Source organism: Talpa europaea (assembly GCF_964194135.1).
Source record: "Talpa europaea genome assembly, chromosome: 8".
In the NCBI taxonomy this organism is placed as follows: Eukaryota; Metazoa; Chordata; class Mammalia; order Eulipotyphla; family Talpidae; genus Talpa; species Talpa europaea.
This window is the reverse complement of record NC_140075.1, coordinates 40,975,968-40,993,009: the sequence shown is the minus strand read 5'-3', so window position 1 is coordinate 40,993,009 and position 17,042 is coordinate 40,975,968. Positions and strand designations below refer to the sequence as shown.

General features: G+C 38.9%; 1 protein-coding gene across 1 annotated transcript; it reads left to right on the top strand.

The window, feature by feature from the left end:
* Window positions 1-1,828: 1,828 nt before the first annotated feature.
* Window positions 1,829-16,575, top strand: ARPP19 (cAMP regulated phosphoprotein 19; the record flags this gene model as incomplete). The annotated part of the gene is made up of 3 exons (XM_084240721.1): window positions 1,829-1,873; window positions 11,381-11,503; window positions 16,405-16,575. The coding sequence occupies 3 exons, from the start codon at window positions 1,829-1,831 to the stop codon at window positions 16,573-16,575; spliced, it is 339 nt and encodes a 112-aa protein (XP_084096847.1).
* Window positions 16,576-17,042: the final 467 nt, after the last annotated feature.

Sequence of the window (17,042 nt, the reverse complement as noted above, 5' to 3'; positions counted from 1 at the left end):
TTTTTTCTTTTTGCTCCTTGCCTCCTAAAATTCATACAGGCTCACATTCAGGAAATGTCTTGTTCCACCTTTAAGCAACTTCTCCACCCATATTCTTGCAGGCCTGCAGAAGACCGGCATAACCAGGTCTGAGTTCCCCTGGTCTTTGCCCCCTTCCAGCAGGAAGTAGCCAAAGAAAGAGCTGTCACCCCTTTTCCTATCAACAAAAGGCTGGTATGAAAAGTCGATGCAGGGGGCAGGAATGCAGAAGCCCATCTAGAAAAAAATCAGACAATAAACCTTTTCCTGCCCTACAAACCCAGTTTCCCACCTGACCTTCTCACCCTGTAACAGGGTGGTCCCCAGGAAAGGGGGAGGTTCCAGGTTTCCTGCCCCACCCAAGGGAGGGTGGAGCTGACCAGGGAGAGAAAAAGCTGCAGAGGAGACTAAGAAAGAAGGAAGCAGGATGGAGCCAGAAGGAGACCTGGAGGAGGCACGTGGTGCCGAGAGACACATGAAGAAACTATACTTGCCTTTTGGTCGTGGACGGGGTGACACAGATGTGGGTGAGAGACCTGCGGGGAGCTGACAATGGCAGTTTTGTCTTGATTTTGATTTTGCTCTTTTCCTTACAGACTTGTCTGGTTGTTTCTGATCCTTTTGTGTGGGTCCCCACTGGAAGATGCTTTAGACTTGTGGCAGGCTTTGGGGCCTTGTTCTGGGCCAGTCCTGCATGGGTGGACTTTTACCCAGGAGGGGACAGGTAACTTTGGGTGCTTGATTTAGAAACTGTGTTCTTTGCCTTTCCTGTATTGTTTCCTAATTGTATTAAAGTTCCTTCCCATTAAAGTCTCATATGTTTTGTGTTCATGCGGTGGATGGCAGAACCCATTTAGAGCAGGCAGGTTTGTGAGTCTGGGCTGCCCCTCTCCCTGTAACAACCCTATAAAAGTCTGCCTCCCCCTGGCAAAGGTCTCGACTTCACTGACCCCCACCCCCACCTTGGGTCCCTGAACTTTGCCCAGGGGTGCAGTAAAGTTTCCTGCCTGTGAGAAACTTGTCTCTCCTCCACACCAATCCTTTCTAGGTTGCTTTGTTCTGCTAGAGCAGGGTGGGGTCATTCTCAGAACATTTTTAAAATGTTCACAAAATTATCTGAGCAGAAAAGGTGATATTAATAATTAAAAATATTGTCTAATTAGATAACAGTGTGCGTTGTTGAAAAACAAGAGAACTGTGATAGGAATCAAGAAGTATCTGTCCTAGTAATGGGAGCTCAGGAAAAGTTTTCCTTAGGCAATGATGTAGGATTGGGGGCTGAAAAACAAAATGGGGTTAGGCAGATGGGGTCCAGACTTGTGGAACAAGGCAGCACAACGCTTTTGAGCGCGCCCCATGGGTCTAGGTTGAGTCCACGGAGGCAGAAATAGTAAGACTCCTGGAACAAAAGAGACCCTTGCAAGACCAAAAAAGCCCTGGAGATTTTCGCTTATAAACTACAAGTCCCAGGAAGCATTGGGCAAGCGGATGTGAGGTAAGGAGAACCCGCGATCTTTGACGGAGAACCGGAAGTGCTTGGGCGTTGCGGCGCTGGAGGAGCGGGGGAAGGTAAGCAGGGGCGCGAGCGGGAGGGGCGGCCGGGCTCCGGCGGGCGGGAGTCGACGCCCGCCAAGCGGCGCGAGACTCCGTGTCGTCATAAGGCGGCGGCCATTTTCGCGGGCGCAGGCGGCCCGGGCGGGGGCTCGGAGGGCCGGGGGGCGGGTGGGCCTGAGGCGGCGCGGCGGCCGGGCGGCCTCGGCCACCCGGTAATCGCATCTTTTCCCGGCGTCTCGTCTTCAGAGGGAGCAGGATGTCCGCGGAAGTCCCCGAAGCTGCCTCCGCGGAGGAGCAGAAGGTGGGTGTGCGCGGGGCGCGGGCCGCGGAGGGGGAAGGGGCGCGGAAGGCCCGGAGCCGGCCTGGGGGGCCGCCTGCTCCACCGCGTGCGGAGGGGCGCGTCCGATTTCACGCCGCAGCGCCGCTACCGAGCCCGGGCGGCGCCAATCCGCCGCGGCCGCGAAGGCGAAGACTCGCCGGGATCGGAAGCCCGCAGTGGGCGTGTGGGTAGAGCAGCGTGGTGGGACTTGTAACGTTCCCTGCGTCCAAAGCCTCGTTTTTCCTTAATTGCTACTCGTGACAGGACCCAGCCGTTTGCATGAAGCCGAAGTTACACTGTGAACTGCACTCTGCGTGTTGGAAGTTTTCTGTTGCTGTTATAGGGCAGCCCCGATATTGAACGGGTTCCTGGCTGTGGGTCCTTACCCGCGCGCTTACAAGGGACTTATTAACACTCCACTGCAGGCACACACGAAAGGTTAATAAAAGGTTTATTTACAAGGGAAAAGGATATAAGGAAAATGCACAACTCAGGGAGAAAATAGGGAAATGAAGTCTTTAATGCGTCCTACCCCATCCGCCGACCTGGAAACCCAAAGGCTCCCTCAGAGCTGGCTGGACGCTGTGAGCTGGCAGAGAGCCAAAATGGGGGACCCCTCCAAAGCCCACGTGTCTGGCTTTATACCAACCTGGCTGCTTAACCCCACCCTCAGGTCCCAGCCACCTTCTCTTTGGTGGTGATGGGATTTGGAGTTCCCAGAGTCTTTGGCTTTGGCCTGGGGTGGGGATGGAGTCCACAAAGCCTGTATGGAATTAGCTTTAGGACATTCTTTTCCCCCCTAACATTTATTTCGTGAAGAACGAACTGAGCTCCAACTGCTTGTATTGTCTGCCTGCTGTCCGCTCCAGAGGCGCTAGCTCAGGGTTGAGCGCCGAGTTGGACCACAGGTTGCAGTTGGATTCCAGTCCTTGTTTGCATTTACCCTTGGTCATTTCGTTGACATTTTAAGCTTCAGTCTCATCTGTAAAATGAAGATAAAGAGTATTTACTTCATATGGGTGTTGAGGCTTATATGAGGCGTTGTGTGCTCAAAAATGTGAGCTAGTGCGAGTCACCTAAGGGAGTGACTAAAAATCAAAAGATTGAAATTTGACAATTTTACTTGGTGGGCAAGGTTTTTCTTAGAAACGTAGGGATATTCTGTAAGAGTCGTAGCTTTCTGATGTAGGGAAATAGGGCAGTAACCAGTATGATTCGAATTACAAGTACAAAATCTTTACGTTTTGTCAAGAATGGTGCTTGCCCTTTCTGCTGCCTTGACCTTCTGGGTCGAGGTCCATGATATGGTGGCTCCCAAATTGTTTATGGAGAGTTAACCAACGCTTTTCTGAAAAAAATCAGACAGCATTATCGTGAATGGGATTTGGTGTCATGCTTCTATTTTTAAGGGTTTCTGCTCTTAGGTTAGAAATTTGATCACTGTCTAAACCAGTCCATTTGTTCTTGGCCATTTAAACTTTTCCTGAGTTGATTAGTTGTGTTATAATAGAACCACCTACTTGCAAAATAACTGGAGGGAGGGAGGGATGGCAGTAGCATTAGTAGTAGGCCAAGTTTCTACAGTGTCTGGGAATATTCCAATAAAAACTATTTGGATATTTTTCAGTGGATTTTGGGGGCAAAAATATATAGTTTTAAGTGTTAAAATCCTAACATTAATATTGGATGTTACTGACTTTTAAAATATTTATCAGTGTTCATAATTGCTTGATATTTAGGAACCCAGAAAAAATAGCAAACTTGTCTCTGCAGTTCTTGTCCTAAATACAGAAATCAGCTTCATTCTTGATTTCTGATGCACAATAATAGGCTATGTAATTTTTATTTGTTAGTATGTATGTTTTTATTTGTTAGTATAAAATGTTGATTTCTACAGTGTGAATGCTTTTATTTGGAACAGCCTAATGTCTCAGCAACATTAAGAATATGTTCAGTGTTTTCTCTTTATAAGGGTTTACATTAAAATTTTATTTCAGGATCTTTGTTTTTAGGGCTGCTGTCAATAGCACTAAGTGTGTTGTTCATAAAGTCACTTGGATGTAGGGCTGACTTTAGATGCTAAGTGCTCCTAGCTTGGATACTATGATTCCTTAACATGAGGGAAATGTGCATAGTCATTTCTGTGTTTTCCTGGGCCAAATCACTTATTTCATATGTAAGAATAGTAAGATGACCTAAAAATGGGGTTATTGTAAGCCAAAAAGAAAAAGAAAAATACCGGATGGTCTCACTCATAGCAGGAATCTAGAAAACTTAAATAAGGGACCAGGAAAATGAATATAAGAAAGTGAAAATCAACAAAAAACTATGAACCAGAGACACTTTTAGGGGGGCGGGGGCGGGAGGGGAGGGATTGGGGTCAGAATGGGGGGGCTGCAATTGTATGGGGAATATAACAATAAAATTTATAAAAAAAAATAAAAGTCAAAAAGTTTATAAAATTAAAAAAAAAATGGGGTTATTGTCTATTTCAATTGATCTTTCAATTAAAGCCAGGTGTTTAACTTAAATACTTTACAGTTTTAAGGTACCCTGGCCTATTGCCTATGAAAAATTAAGGTAAAGAGGCAAGCTGTACATGGAATAAGAGCTCACTGTTTCTCTTGAGACGTGTGTGTACTCTTGTGAAGAGAACTGTATAGACTTTTTTAAATTGGCATGTTCATTACATATATACATACATAAAAAGAAGCATAAACTATCTTATGCCCTGTAGAACTAAAATAAATAAAAGCAGTCTAAATTATTCAGAATGGCATGCTGTTTTGCTGTAACTAAATTTTCAGTGATTTGTGACTATGGTAGTAGTTGGTAAAGTATAGGAGGTTTTGAGTTTGGCGAGTTAAACCCCTATACCATTCAGTTCTTCTTTTTAAATGACACTGGAGTTCTGTATACATTATTTACATTTTTAATTCATCGCCATTCTTTTCTGGTCCTGGACAGTTGGTATAGTACTGCTGAGTTTTTAACAAATGAAAGCTCAGACACAGAAATCAAAAACATTTACTTACACATGAGATGGCAGTTCAGGTGCCCTAGAATATGCGTCTGTCTTTCTCTTGAATTATCGCTGAAGTGAAAGCAGAACACTTTTTAAAAAAATGAGCACAGGCTTCTGGGATCTATCATCTGAATTGCAGTTGTATAACGCTGAGCTTAAGCACTCTCATCCTGGAGGTGAGAAGAAGCGTATGGAGACTTAAAACAGTTAATTCTATTTTCATGGTGAGCATCTTAAGCTCAGGTATCCTTCTGTATTTATTTACCTTTTCTCACATATTACAAAACATAGTACATGCATTGTTCAGAAAAAGTTGTTTAAATATATTTTCCTCAGAACTTTTCTGTTGAAACCATTGCCAAACTCTGATTCCAGTACAACTGGCAATGCTAGACTGCAGTTTAAAAAGAGAGGCCATGGGCCTCCCCAGTGGCGCAGCGGTTGAGCGCTGGGTTGCGAAGCTGCCTGCAGCCTCTGCAGAGCCGATCCCGGCTGCTCCCCAGCCACTGGAGGAAGGTCCCACATGGCGTGCAGACCTCTCCTGCCGCCCGCTGCCCCCCTCAGCAGTGTACTTTGGTCCTTCTGCCTGCTCTGCTCCCCGCTCTGGCTCTGGTGAATTCTCTCACCCTCCCGTGCTTCTGACTGTACCCAGCGCTTGTACAAATAAATAAATAAATCTTTAAAAATAAATAAATAAAATGAAAAGAGAGGCCAGGGCCTCCCTGGTGGCACAAGGGGTTAAGCACCAAACTATGTAGCAATCCTCAGCCTCTGCAGCAGGAGTTCTATCCCAAGCAGGAGTTCTATCCCAGCCGGTCAGGGAGCAACCCACATGGCGAAGCAGACCTCTCCTGACTTGCCCGCTGCTTCCCTCAGCAGTGTATTTCAGTCAATCTGCCTGTTCTGTTCCCTGCTCTGTCTCTGGTGAATCCTCTCACCCCCCTGCATCTCTGGCCTGTACCCAGCTCTTGTATGCATAAATAAATAAATCTTTAAAAAAAAAGATGGGCCATGTTAGTGTACAAATCTTGACTTGGGCCCTCTTAAGACAAGAGGTGTGTTCCCAGATATATTGTTGCTTTTGTGTTGATGTTTTTTAAAATCTCCAGTAGCAGGTTTTCTAGAGATTTTATTGCAAAATTCTTGAAATGTAATAAGGTGCTCAACTAAAATCTGGTTTTTGTATGCTTTTGTGAGTAGTGGAAAGAAGAGAACTATTTAAATTACTTCTATGTATCTTCAGTAAAGAGTCATATAAATTGCTTTCTTCTTTCTCAGTTTTAAAAAATTTCAGTTTCTGGCTTTTTCTGGTGCTGTTTGATACTACCATTGGTGGCTAAGGCTTAAGGGTGTTTCATTTATTTTTTCTGTTTTATTTTTTTACTATATTTTTATTTTACATATTTTTTACGTCGTTCTTCATTTTTATACAGTGTATGCTTTCTCATCTCGGTTATAGTCCCGGTGAGGTGAGATTCCTACCACCACTTCACCCATGCACCATCAAAACCCATGTTTTGATCCTACTCCAGCTTAAGGGTGTTTTAAGAGTGTGATGTGCTTGTTGGATTTGTGTACAACCTTTGACTAGGCATCTAGAAGTAAACCTCAGAAAAGTTTTCAAGTGTTTCTTGCTATTTTAGCAGTTTGCTATGTTAGCAATTTGCTGGACATAACCTCTGCAAGACTTAAATAATTACCAACTTCTGTTCCTGAACCCATGTCTTATAGAATATGAAAAACAATTAGCTGTTTAGAAAGTTGCTTAGGATAATTGAAACTACTGGAAAACATTGTTTTGCCCATAGGTAGATTTTTATTGAACCCATTAAATTCCAGGGTCTGGATAAGCAATAAGAACTTAATAGAACAACAGTGTTTTTCCATAGGGGTTGATAACAATCTTGGTACCTTCCTGGCAATATCTTGGAGGATTTGTTGACTTACATTAATCTTTTCAACTTATCAGTCAGTGAGTGCATCAATGAGCATGTTGCTGAACAGATAGAAGAAAGTTTGCTTAGAGTGGTGCTTGGGTTTTTATCGCTGATGTCACCATATAACTTCTCTGCTGAGGGTTGAAAAATGGCATCTATCATTCAGACCATACCCGTTCATAACAGACTACAAAATCCTTAATTATTTGAATGCCCTTTTTTTATATGTATGTTTTTATACCTTATGTCCTATTTACATACAGAAAGGCTATCTGATGTATTCCCACAGAATAGTTTACCAAAAATACAAGTGCCTAGCTAATAAATACTAGACCTGTGTTACGTATAGAGTATACAGTGAAAGTTATTTTGGATCATGGAACACTTAAGCTCTAAAAATACTATTATATGGTATTTTTGTTCTTCTATAATCTCACATATTAAGACATTAAAGTTAGAAAAGCTACTTGTTAATATACATGCACCAATTTCTTTGCTGTTTTCTTCTGTTATCTCAAACCTTTCTTAGAACTTATTTTCCTTTTTTTTTTTTTTAATTTGTTTGTTTGTTTTGTTTATACATGCACTGGGTACAGTCAGAAGCGCGGGAGGGTGAGAGAATTCACCAGAGCCAGAGCGGGGAGCAGAGCAGGCAGAAGGACCGAAGTACACTGCTGAGGGGAGCAGCGGGCGGCAGGAGAGTTCTGCGCGCCATGTGGGACCCTCCTCTGGTGGCGGGGGAGCAGCCGGGGATCGAACCGGCGCCGCAGCGGTCGCCGGCAGCCTCGCAACCCAGCGCTCAACTGCTGCGCCACCGGGGAGGCCCTTATTTTCCTTTTTTTTTTTTTTTTAAAGATTTACTTATGTATACAAGAGCTGGGGTACAGGTCAGAAGTTTGAAGGGTGAGAGGATTTACCAGAGACAGAGTGGGGAGCAGAACAAGCAGACTGAAATACACTGCTGAAGGGAGCAGTGGGCGAGGCACAAGAGGTCAGCTGCGCCACACGGGTAGCTCCCTGGCCAGCTGGGATCAAATTGGTGCTGCAGAGGCTGCCGGTAGCTTCATAGTGCTGTGTTTAACCCCTTGCGCCACCAGGGAGGCCCTCGAATTTACTTTCATTCTATATGAAATAATTGTTTAGGAATTCCTTTGAAGGATATCCAGAAACCTGCGATCACATCAAAATCTGTGTCCCTTTTAGCATTTTTTAAAGTTTTTTTGGCTTGATTTTTTTATTTTTTGAGATAGCATTGGTTTACAGCATTGTATATGATTTAGAGGCTTAGGATCACACCCTTTAGATGTGTTAACACGCTCACCACCAAGGCACCCATAGCTCCCCATCATAGCACATTATGCTTTTTTTTTTTTTTGCATTTTTTTAACATGACTATAGGAAAAATGACTTACCTTACCTGGTTTTTTATCAGTGTCATGTGTGGTTAATAGAAGCCACTGTATATTTCAAACAAATTGGGATGTGATTTAGGGAATTAGGTTACAGATTACTGGAAAAGATAGAGGGGCAAGAAGGAGAAGGTGTGTTTCCAGGAGTGAGGGAATGCAGAAAGCTGTTGATCCTGCCAAGATGAGCACTATCCTGAGCTCAGCATTCTCTACCTCCACTTAGTAGTTGCTGCAATAGACATTAACAGCTCCTCCCTCCAGGGGATGTTGCTGTCTGCACATTGTTGGTGACATTACCCGGAACATAATAGGTTCTTTCTGTGACTTTTTATCCAGTGTAGGTGCCATTTCAAGTGTGGGAAATGAGTTTCAGCCTTCTGGCTTTTCAGGAGAGTGTTTAGAGAAGGGTAACTGTGGACTGAATGCCAGTGACCACAGTCTACCACCTGACATGTTATTTATACTCCACAAGCAGATCTGTAGCTCTGACAGAACATTAGTGGATGTCCAATCATTTGAGCTCACTTACCTGTAAGGTCCTAAAATTGTCTGCATCTGCAAAAGATTAAGCATGTTTCTGTTTGATCCATAAAAAATATTGTGGGAGTTTTGATGATATTTGCAACCTTTAAAAAATGAAGCTTTAGTCATATGTTTTTCCTCTTTTGGTGTTAAATGTAGCTGAAAATCTGAATCTCCTAAGAAGTTCCAACCAGTAGAGACTTGGCATTGTGTTATGTATTTGGTTAAATTGCTCAAGAACTGGTTTGTTTCCCTAAGACACATTGTCAATCCATTGTCAACCTAAATGTTTTCAGCTGTAGGTACTTTTTTGTCCCAAACTTTTTTCTATAGTAAACAATTTTAACTGATTTGAACATGCTTAATGTTATATACAAATATATACATGAACATATTCTTTATATAAGAAAATAAGGAAAGCCAGATAAGATGGCAAATTGTGAACATCTCTCTTCCCTTTGTTTACAAAATGGGAGAAACCTACAATGATACTGGAAACTGAAAAGTTGCTACCCTATATCAAAAAATTTGAGGACTCTTAGAGAACTAATCATTCAAATCAAACAAAGCGACGTGTACAGAGCTCTTATTTTTCAGTCTCATGAAAGGCTGGATAGGACATTAACATCCTTTAATTTGAAAGTGCTGGGACTGAAAGGCTATAATCAAGTTGGAGTCCTTTGATGTAGAAATACAAGTCAACCGATTTTAAAAACAGCTGCAATATAGGGGAACCCAAAAGTATGGATAGGTTCCTCTTCCAGTTCTTCTGAACCTGCAGCTCTATAAATATTCTCAAGCTATAGGTAGATGCTTCCATTTGAAGCCTGACCCACAGAGAACTGTTTGGTGTATCCAGCTCACTTTTCTAAACTGCTCACCTTAGATTTACATTATTTTTCCACTTTAATAAGTGAGTTCACTGTCACCATATCTTAAAATGAGGCAAAATTGCATACAACTAACATAAAAAATCTCATCATGATTATATTGGGCACTGCACTTTCAGTTCTCAGTAGGGTAAGTAGCTACTTTTGTCCAGTGTTTGAACAGATGATTGCACTGATTCAGTTATGTACCAGGTTAGATGGTAATTTTTGTTTTAAAATTTTGTTTTAAATACTAGAATGACAGTTAGCATGTTGCTATGATTACATTTGGAAAGTTACCAGGGACCGAGGCCATCTTGGAAACAGATTTGCATAACAGATCTGTTACACTGTATAAGGGTATACCCTTTTTGAAAGGAATGGCTGACAGAATCACACTATTTAAAGTCTGTCTCTTACTGAGCACACATAGTTGAATTTTGTGTACATGAAATGCTTGAATGATGTCACCACTGCGAAGATCAAAATAGATACATGAAACTGCAGCCTAATAGGAGGAAAGTAGAAAATTGAGGCATAAGGGAGCATACACATAAGAGAGACCCCCCCATCAAAAAAGTCTGTTTGACAGCAGCAGCTTTATTCTCAAAATTCTCCAAGACGAGCAATGAGAAAGAAGATGTAATGACACATTGAGAAAACTGATCAAGTTGAAGGATATACTGACAATAAGTAAAATGAACAAAACTGATTTGAAATGTGAATACAGTTTTGAGGAAAATACATGTAAACATTGTATGAAGCTGTTTCTTCAGTTCCTAGATTGAGAAACTATTTGCTGTACAAAAACAGCATTTATAGATTTAACATTCCCATTTTTTGACTATCCATATGTAGCTTAGAATAATCAAAATACACAGAGAGGAATACTTTTGCTGAGCTGGTATGCAGAAATGGGTTCATTAGCTGAAAAGTGTGCCTAGCCATTGTCCAACCTCCACTTGTAGGGTGGCTTTATTTTTCTTAATTCATTCTTCTGCAGTCCCTGCCATAAAGTGATATTGCTTCCCTATTAAATATGACCCCTGGGAAGAAAGTAGACTATATCAAGACATAAAAGTGAATAGGCTCAAGATACTGACAGACAGAAAATGTGTTTTAATACATTGGAGAATGGGCCCTTTGTGAATTTGTCATTAAATGTGGGAGTAGGGAATTAAACAAGAACACACACATGTAAAGACGATGTTCCTTTTATAAATATCAAGATCTTCTGTATTGATTAATTCAGGGGAAATGTGCTGGTAAGTCAGCTGCTGGTAATTTCTATTAAACTCAGGAACTTCCAGACATACATGATTTGGGATAAATAGGAGCTCAAAAAGATCTTCAGCATTTTAACAGTATTAAAATGGTTCTCTAAATATAGGCAAGAGCTGATGAATTCCATAGAAGGTGACTGACTATAAATGTATTATACATGACTGGAAAGTAATGGCAAGCAAGACTTCAGAGCTGAGCTATCTGGATATTTTTATCCAGTGTGTGGGGTGTTACACATGCATCACAGCTATAATAGAGCTATCACATGGATCTTCTGAAAAACAAGACGGGAGATGTTTTAAAAGCTTCTGTGCTTGATTTCTTAGTCAGATGCTGCATCAGTTGGCCTTCGACAACTAAAGTCAGAATACAAGTATTGAAAGGTGAATTATTTTAAATAACTGACTTGTAATAGAGAAGTAATTTATTTAAGATTATTTCAGGAAATGGAAGATAAAGTGACTAGTCCAGAGAAAGCTGAAGAAGCAAAATTGAAAGCAAGGTATCCTCATCTGGGACAAAAACCTGGAGGTTCAGATTTCTTAAGGAAACGATTGCAGAAAGGGGTAAGTTCTCGTGTAATTTTCAAATGCTTGAAGCTTATGAACCCACTGTGCTGGCAGGTTGTAAATTGAGTGTCTGCATGTTTAGCTATATACCTTGCCAGGTTTGTTTATGTTACATGTTTTTCCAATGTTTTGTATTCATTCTGTAAATACATATTAAAGAATCTATATCTCTTCATTAGTTCTAACTATAAGCTATTTCAGGCTTCTGGAAAAGGAGAGCTTTAACAACCCATTTAAGGGGAACTATAATAGAAACCATATATCTACCGCCCGTATTTATTATAACATTTTGCCATATTTCCTTCCATTTTATCTTTGTAAGAAAGAAAATGTAGATATATTTGAAACCTACCATGTGTATATGTAACCTCATTTCTTCTTCTTTCCAAAAATAACTGTTACGCTGAATGTGATGTCCTGCCCTTATTTTTAAACTTTCACCTCATTTAAAGGTGATTTCCACATATTACAAGGCTTCAAATACTTTTGAATTTGGCTTAAATTAACATTTTTAAAGCATAGGGTACTGTCTCCTTTACATAATACATTTCAGAGTCAATACAGTTTATGCATTGTAATCTTAGTAGTTCAAATCACTGAAAATATTTTTTTTTTAATCTTGGCATTCTTTATGAAGTGGAAATCATTTTTCAGTAGTGATAGGGTGAAATAATGGTGCGTGTTTATTCCTTAAGTTTTCCAACCCTTTTGCTTATAAAAATTAAAAGGCTCCATTTTCAGCTTTAGCACATATCAGTTTACCATACAAGGAAAGATGGACTCTTATTTATGGAAGAGATTTGTTTATTAAGTCATGCCAAATCATGTTTCTGCTTAAATAGATACTTTAAGTGGTATTCTGCTGCTTGCTTACATAGCATGTTAACATATAAATGTATGTTTTTTATGTGTGTTAGCTGCAGTTGTAAGCTGTTATAATACATAGATTATTTTCTGAAATAAACCAATTTCTAAAAGAATCTTTTTCCCTATTTCATTGAAATAAAATCAACACATAATACTGTAAATTTAAGGTGTACAGTGTGTGATTTGATACATGTCTATGTCATGAAAGTACTTAACTACTTACCATAATAAGGTTAGCACATCTTTTACATCACATTATTACCATTTTGTTCTTATGGTGAGAACATTAAAGCTTTACTCTCACAGCAGCTTGTAGGTCTAAAGTCCAGTATTGTTAACTATGGTCACCGTGCTGTACACTAGATCCCTGAAACTTACTCATCCTATAATTGAAAGCTTATACTCTTAGCCAATATTTCCTCCTCTCTTCCATCCCTCAGCCTCTGGTAACCACCATTTTTCTCGTTTTCAAAGAGTACAGTATTTTAGGATTTCACATAGAAGTGAGATTACATAATATTTGTCTTTCTACAAAAAGGTATTTTAACAAATTACTTGATTTAATAAATTAATTTTTAAGTGGCAAATTATAGAATGGTGCTTTTTATCTTACGTGAAAGAATAAAATTCAGTTTTTAAATAATAGGATGAAAAGGAAGATGTATAACATAAAAATGTAAAGTCTGTTCAATGAGAGGTAATTAAGTAGGGAAATTACTACAAAAATTAGTAACTAATATATTGAAGGAACCTTGAAATATACAATAAAAACATTAAGGTTTCCCTAGATTTGGATAGGAAATAGTTATTAAACATAGAACAAAATATCCATATTACAAATCAAATGAAATGTCAATTAGAACAATCATACCATAGTACATTTATAACTAAATTGGAAAAACAATTTAAAATAATACCTACTAAAAAAAAAATAATACCTACTGATGAGGTTGAATGAAACTTAATGCTTTCTGCTATGTATAGCATTTAAAATTATCATTAATTGTTTTTGGAAAAAGTATAAATCAAGGTTTATAAAATTTCATGTTCTCTGAATATTTGGTGAGTTGAGTATAGCTCAATAAAAGTTTTAAGTTTGAAAATAGTTGTAACTTTATAATTAAAAGCAGCACCACTCTTCAGCAGCAAACAGTTACTATGTCAACAAAAAGAATATGTGATCAATTAAAAGCATAATTATAAAGAGCATAAATTTGGGATAAACAGAAAAGACAAAATGTGGAACATATGTAGAACGAATCTTTATAGGTAGAATGTATTTTGTAACAAATATAATTTTGAAATGGTCCCATCAGTTGTAATTTTAATTATGAAATAGATGGTATAATATTTACTAAATTATTATTTCAGTTTGGAATTTGATTGATTAGTAGTGTTTAGGAAACTTTTTCCCATTGCTTCTTCGAATATTTGGGCTGTTGTGTTATTCATCTTTATCATTTCTTATATTAAAAGAATTTAGTGGTTTTTTTTAAACTCTGAATTACAGTTTCCTGCGTTTTGGTTTTCCCCTCATAATAGCAGGCAGGTAAGTTATCTTAGTAACTTTAAACAGTTTCTTGTTCATTTGAGAAGGTTGGTTAGATATTTGTATTAGGTTTCTTTCTGCTGTAACTCAGTGGTATTATGAGGCATGGAAGATTGACACCTTTTTTAGATGCTTAACAATTATGATATACATAATGACCATATGTCAAAACTAGGAGGTGTATGAAGAAGCAATATATAGAGAGCCCATGGTTTTTCAAATTTGTGGAGTTTGAGAGGTCCCAAGAAAACTGAGGATCTAGTTTTAAGAAATACAGCCTAAAAGGTTAAATCATGTCACTTTGGGTGATTGCATAGCTGTCAGTAATTATAAATACTGATATAAATAAGCATGGCCCCTAAATTTGTGTAGGAGGAGGCTTTTATAAAATTGTCATTCAGATGATCTAGAATGTTTTAACTTTCAGAGATTTTCATTTGAAAACTTAGGACATTTAAAATGGTAATCGAATTTCTTGTTAAAGACAACAAATGCCACCTTCTTAGTCTGTATTCCAATATGAGAAACATTGCTCTAATTCATTCCTCTACCTAGAGTAGTTAATAATTGTTAAACTTGATTATAGTTTTGTCTCTAGACACAATAAATAAATTCTTTTACCCAAATGGAGTAACCTGATCTACAGTTAAGTGAAATTCCTTTGTGATGAACTTGCTATAAAGTATCATTAGAAACTGGCATTAGTATGAAGGGGGAGCAGATTTGCATGGCTTGCATGGTGTTATATTTCTCACAACACCCTGCTTTGATTCTGAGAAATTGGACCAGGCTGCCTTTTCTCCTTTAGACTTTAGAAGCAGCTCTATAATAATGTACAGTGCATCAGAAGGGCTGAGATTTTTTTTTTTTTTAACTACACATTTTAAAACATGCAGAAACGAAGTTGCAGGAAGCCTTGGAAAGGTTCTGGTCCAGGTTTTCTTATTATTACGCAATGTGTTAAATGTATAGCGACAACTGAAAAGCTGACTTTAGAACCTTGGACCAAATCTGACTTACCAAGGAATAGAACCTGGAAGGAGCAACCAGTGAGACCTTTTCCTGGACCACTCAACAATTTTACTCTAAGCTGTGAGTTCTAGCTACTTCATTTGCAACATGAGATGTACCTGAGGTTTCAGAATTCTTTCCTTGCTTCCCCCTTTACCTTTTGTCCAGGCCCTCATCTTGTAGCTACATTATTTATTCTTTCCCACTCCAGAATTAGGTTCCCCTTTTTAAAGTACCTACAGCACCTAGTGTACTGAAGAAAGTATAATAGATGACTTCACTGTTGTCTTTGTGTCTCTCTCCAGCACTCACACTGTGCCTCTTGTAATGACAGGTGCTTAATAAAGATAGGCTAAACATGATAGGTCAAAGTCATAACCTAAGGCAAATTCATCTTTTTTTAACTCCATAAATTAGCTATATTAATATTGATCTTTAGCTCTCATCACAATTTCTACTTCAGTAATAGAGGAAATGGTTATTGTTTATTCCTCTATAAAGAGTAATGGATAAGAAAAAGATATTTATTATCCTAAGTAGAAAATGTAGGTTTAGAATAGATATGTACATTTTAAGTGATGATTTCTAGTGAATTTATTTCTTCTGTTAACCTACATTTATATTTTAACCTTAATTTTGGTTTTTGGCAAACTGTTCTGGTTGAAATAAATGATTTAAATCCTTGCAGAAACCCTTATCTTATATGACACAGTATCAGCAACTATAAATAATATCACTTTTTTTTTTAAGATTTATTTATGCATATAAGAGCTGGGGTACAAGCCAGAGGTGTGGGGGGTGAGAGGATTCACCAGAGACAGAGCAGGAAACAACAGGCAGATTGACTGAAGTACATTGCTGAGGGGAGCAGCGGCGGCAAGTCAGGAGAGGTCTGCTGCACCATGTGGGGTTGCTTCCTAGTCGGCCAGGGATCGAACTTGTGCTGCAGAGACTGCAAACAGCTTCATAGGTTGCGTCTTAACCCCTTGCGCCACCAGGGAGGTCCTAAATAATATATTAATTTGATTAAAAGTAGTGCAAGTTATGGATTATAGGGGTTTGTTCCCCAAAAAAGCAAGAATTGGAGCCTGGTTATTCTGTTAGTAAAATGGAAGTTTTACATTTTTCACTATAAATTAGGACTACTACCAAGATAACTTGGTAAAATTGATTTCAATTTTGAGGATTTCTTACTGGAACCAGAGTGGTTCATGTCAGTCTGAAAAAGAGATTCTGGCCTCTCTTCTCCATTACCGAATTAGCTGGAACTCCTCACAAAGAGAGAGAGCTGTTCATCTAATTAATTTATGGGGTTTTTTTGTTTTTTTTGTTTGTTTTTCTGTTTGTTTGGTTTTTTTTGCTAACTTAATTTCTATTGACAGTATAGGGTCACATGTATCTTAAAAACCAGCAAAATTGCATATGAAAGCTTTTAAACTCTACTTTTAAATTCTTTTTTTTTTCCTTGTAGCAAAAATATTTTGATTCTGGGGATTATAACATGGCTAAAGCAAAAATGAAGAACAAGCAACTTCCTGCTGCAACCCCGGATAAGACAGAGGTTACTGGCGACCACATTCCCACTCCACAGGACCTTCCTCAACGGAAACCATCCCTTGTTACTAGCAAGCTGGCTGGCTGATTAAAAGAGCTGAACTGCATGAATCTTCTAATTACCTATCATTTCTCCTTGATGTTACTTCTCTGCTTTTATTTCCTTTCATTCACTAAGTCATTTGAGAGTGACAGCTTTGCAGGTAGCGGTAGTATATGCTGCTATTGTAAGGGAATATACATGTGTAGCGTTTTTGATTAGTTTTAACAGTGCACTGATGAAAAGAATATGTTAGAGCAACATACCGTAATCTACTGGAAAATAATTTGTATATATTACCTAACTCTTAGTGTAAGGCTGGTTCCAACAAGTAACAAGCAAGTTTTAAAGTTTGGCTTTCCTTAATCTTAATTATAACTTTGTATATGTTACTCTTATGTAATGTAACCTCTATTGTATTGATTTCTTCTGTATTTTCCCTTTGGATTTTGTAAAACAGAAGTTTAAGACCATACGTTGGAAGAAAGTTAACATATTTCAAACAAATAGAGGGG